General features: G+C 45.6%; 1 protein-coding gene across 1 annotated transcript; it reads left to right on the top strand.

Moving 5' to 3' along the window:
* Nucleotides 1–210: 210 nt before the first annotated feature.
* LOC149979008 (uncharacterized) lies at nt 211–2,373 on the top strand. Its single transcript, XM_090194481.1, has one exon. The coding sequence runs from the start codon at nt 301–303 to the stop codon at nt 1,738–1,740; it is 1,440 nt and encodes a 479-aa protein (XP_090050607.1). The 5' UTR covers nt 211–300; the 3' UTR covers nt 1,741–2,373.
* The last annotated feature ends 594 nt before the right edge of the window (nt 2,374–2,967 follow it).

The following is a 2,967-nucleotide window of genomic DNA, read 5'->3' as shown; positions in this document are numbered from 1 at the left end:
CAAGCAGTACTGCATGTCCTGTGTGTCTGCAGGGAGAGAATATTAGGATCAACCTAAAAGATGTAGAACCTTCAAACCACAAAGTTCACCCTTGTTTTTATGTGTGGTATTCTGCTAACTCTACTCTGACACTTCCAGCCTTCAGCAATTCAGATGAATAGATATGATCAGCGAGAGAGAGAGAGAGGTGTCATAATCACTCATATAAGATCACTGACTTGTACGTTGGGACCTAAACGAAGCAGAAACAGCAGTGTGCAGCAGTGTGCATTACCAGGCAGACAGACTTCTCAGAGTAGAATGGCTTGGGTCATGAAGCTCGGCATTCTACTGGCTGTTCTGATCAGAACCGTCCTTACAGACCAGGACATCAAGAAAGAAGGGGAATACCATATCTTGTTAAACATAAATTATTATGGTGAATACGGTGAATACTGTTTGATGTTCAGATCCTCAGCTGGAGAGAGCCTGCTGCTGTGGAACACTTCAAACCCACTTGAGAATTCCACCCTGGCTGCTGAGTTTAGGGATCGACTGGTACTGGAGAAACCACTTCTCTATGTCAACAGTCTCACTCAGTCAGACTCTGGACGGTACAGGATGGAGTGTTGGACAGATGGCAGGGTGTCACACCGGGACAGCAAGGACCTCCTAGTCTGCAGTGGATCAAATGAAAAAACGATTCTGCATGTTCATTTAGGAGAGACAGTAAAGCTGCAGTGTGAGGGTACAAGGAGTGGTGCCAACACGACAGTCAGATGGTTTAGGGAGAGAGACTCTGCCCCTAGACTGGACGGTAGAGAGCAGTTGGTTGAGAAAAGCTTCTGTCTCCTCATCAACGTTACTATGGAGGATCTGAAGTCATATTACATGTGCATGATACTGGAGGGACAGCTTTGTGTTTCTAGACATCTATTTTATACAAGGCGAAAGAGACAGTATGTTGTTCTCGCAGTAGGAGACGAGGCTGTACTGCCCTGCTTTAACCATGACCCCAAAGGGACAGAGACGGTGTGGTTAACCAGCCGCTTTGGATACATCAGATGGGTCCCCAGTCATCTCACTAGCGGAGGGAAGCAGATGTACCTGACAGACGGAAGAACGTCAGGGAACTTCTCCCTGGTCATTCCATCACTGATGCTCAACCACTCAGGGTGGTATGAATGCTCTGGTAAACCCCCCAAAAAGGCTGAATACATAAAAGAATATGATCTCCTGGTGTGCCCCAAGGCTGAGCCTCTCACAGAGTTTTTCTCAGAGGGAGAAGAGGTTGTTCTCGGCTGTAACTATAATCTCACTGAGTCTAACAGGGTGGTGTGGTACAGACGGACTGCTCAGGTGGACGATGCCATTCTGGACACAAGATTACGACTAAAAAACTTGCCCCAAGACTTGGATGGCCGAATGAATGCATCTCACCCTCCCTCCTTTCTGGTCCTCTCTAACCTCTCACTGGCGGACAGTGGGGAGTACTGGTGTGCTGTCTTCTATGAAGGGATGTGCGTCTCAGTAACTAAGACCCTCTTGCTGGTGTGGGACCCGTTTGGCATCAACTCCACGTTCTACAGAGTGTACTCTTCACTGATGGGCTGTGCTCTGCTGGGGATGGTCTGTGCTGTGATCACTGTGAACCTGAAGACCAGGAGAAGAAGAGACCAGACTTCCCTGAAGACCCAGAGGACTGCAGCCCAGACAGAGGGACAGCAGAGCAGCAGAGTGGAAGAGGAGAGAGGAGAGTGAGGAAGAAAGTGGAGAGGGAAGAGAGAGGATAGACAAGGGAAGTGAGTGAGGAGAGAGAGGAAACAGAGAAGACTAAAGGGGCGAGGGAAGAGACTGAAGAAGAAAGAGGAGGGTGTGGACAGAGCTGAGTAAAAAGAGAGAGGAAGATGGATGTGATTTTAAGGTTCTGAGGTGAAACTTTAGCAGTAAGGAAATGTCCACCTTGTAAGACCTGATGTATGTTAGAAGAGAGGAAGAAACAACAAAAGAGTGATCAAATTAAGATCCTACATCTGTACTCTGGCACAAAGTACATTTCAGTAGAAACAGAAATACTTAGACTCAGCACAAATTGAACTTTCTGCTGCCAGAATACACAATGTTAAATATAAGAGTTCTATGTTGAATTGATTGACAAAATTGACTTCAATACTACATACAGATGTATGATCTTAATTTGATCACCCTGTAGCAGGATAACTTTTTTGAGGGTTAAAAAGGCTTCTGAAGTTTGTCATTTCCACTTAGGACTTTCAGACTTCATACTCCCTTCTGAAAAACGTATCAACCCCTACAAAAACATCCATTAATTACAATCCACATAATAATTCACATTTCCTGTTGCTGCAGGATTATTTTCCTACTGTAGCAAACTGGATTTTTTATTTTTTTTTATTTTACCTTTATTTAACCAGGCAAGTCAGTTAAGAACAAATTCTTATTTTCAATGACGGCCTGGGAACAGTGGGTTAACTGCCTGTTCAGGGGCAGAACGACAGATTAGCTTCCATTGTAAACCACATCCACTGTGCACACGCCTGTTCACAGAACTCTGAGATACACTGCAGCAGGTAGCTTCCATTGTAAACCACATCCACTGTGCACACGCCTGTTCACAGAACTCTGAGATATACTGCAGCAGGTAGCTTCCATTGTAAACCACATCCACTGTGCACACGCCTGTTCACAGAACTCTGAGATACACTGCAGCAGGTAGCTTCCATTGTAAACCACATCCACTGTAGACACGCCTGTTCACAGAACTCTGAGATATACTGCAGCAGGTAGCTTCCATTGTAAACCACATCCACTGTAGACACACCTGTTCACAGAACTGAGATATACTGCAGCAGGTAGCTTCCATTGTAAACCACATCCACTGTAGACACGCCTGTTCACAGAACTCTGAGATACACTGCAGCAGGTAGCTTCCATTGTAAACCACATCCACTGTGCACACGCCTGTTC

This window comes from Oncorhynchus mykiss, chromosome 13 (assembly GCF_057628025.1).
Source record: "Oncorhynchus mykiss isolate SJ-2025 chromosome 13, ASM5762802v1, whole genome shotgun sequence".
NCBI lineage: Eukaryota > Metazoa > Chordata > Actinopteri > Salmoniformes > Salmonidae > Oncorhynchus > Oncorhynchus mykiss.
Note: the sequence above shows the minus strand (reverse complement) of the source record. Positions and strands in the feature narration are given on the sequence as shown.

Coding starts and splice junctions, on each gene's coding strand:
- LOC149979008 (XM_090194481.1), top strand. CDS start 301: ATGGCTTGGGTCATGAAGCTCGGCATTCTACTGGCTGTTCTGATCAGA.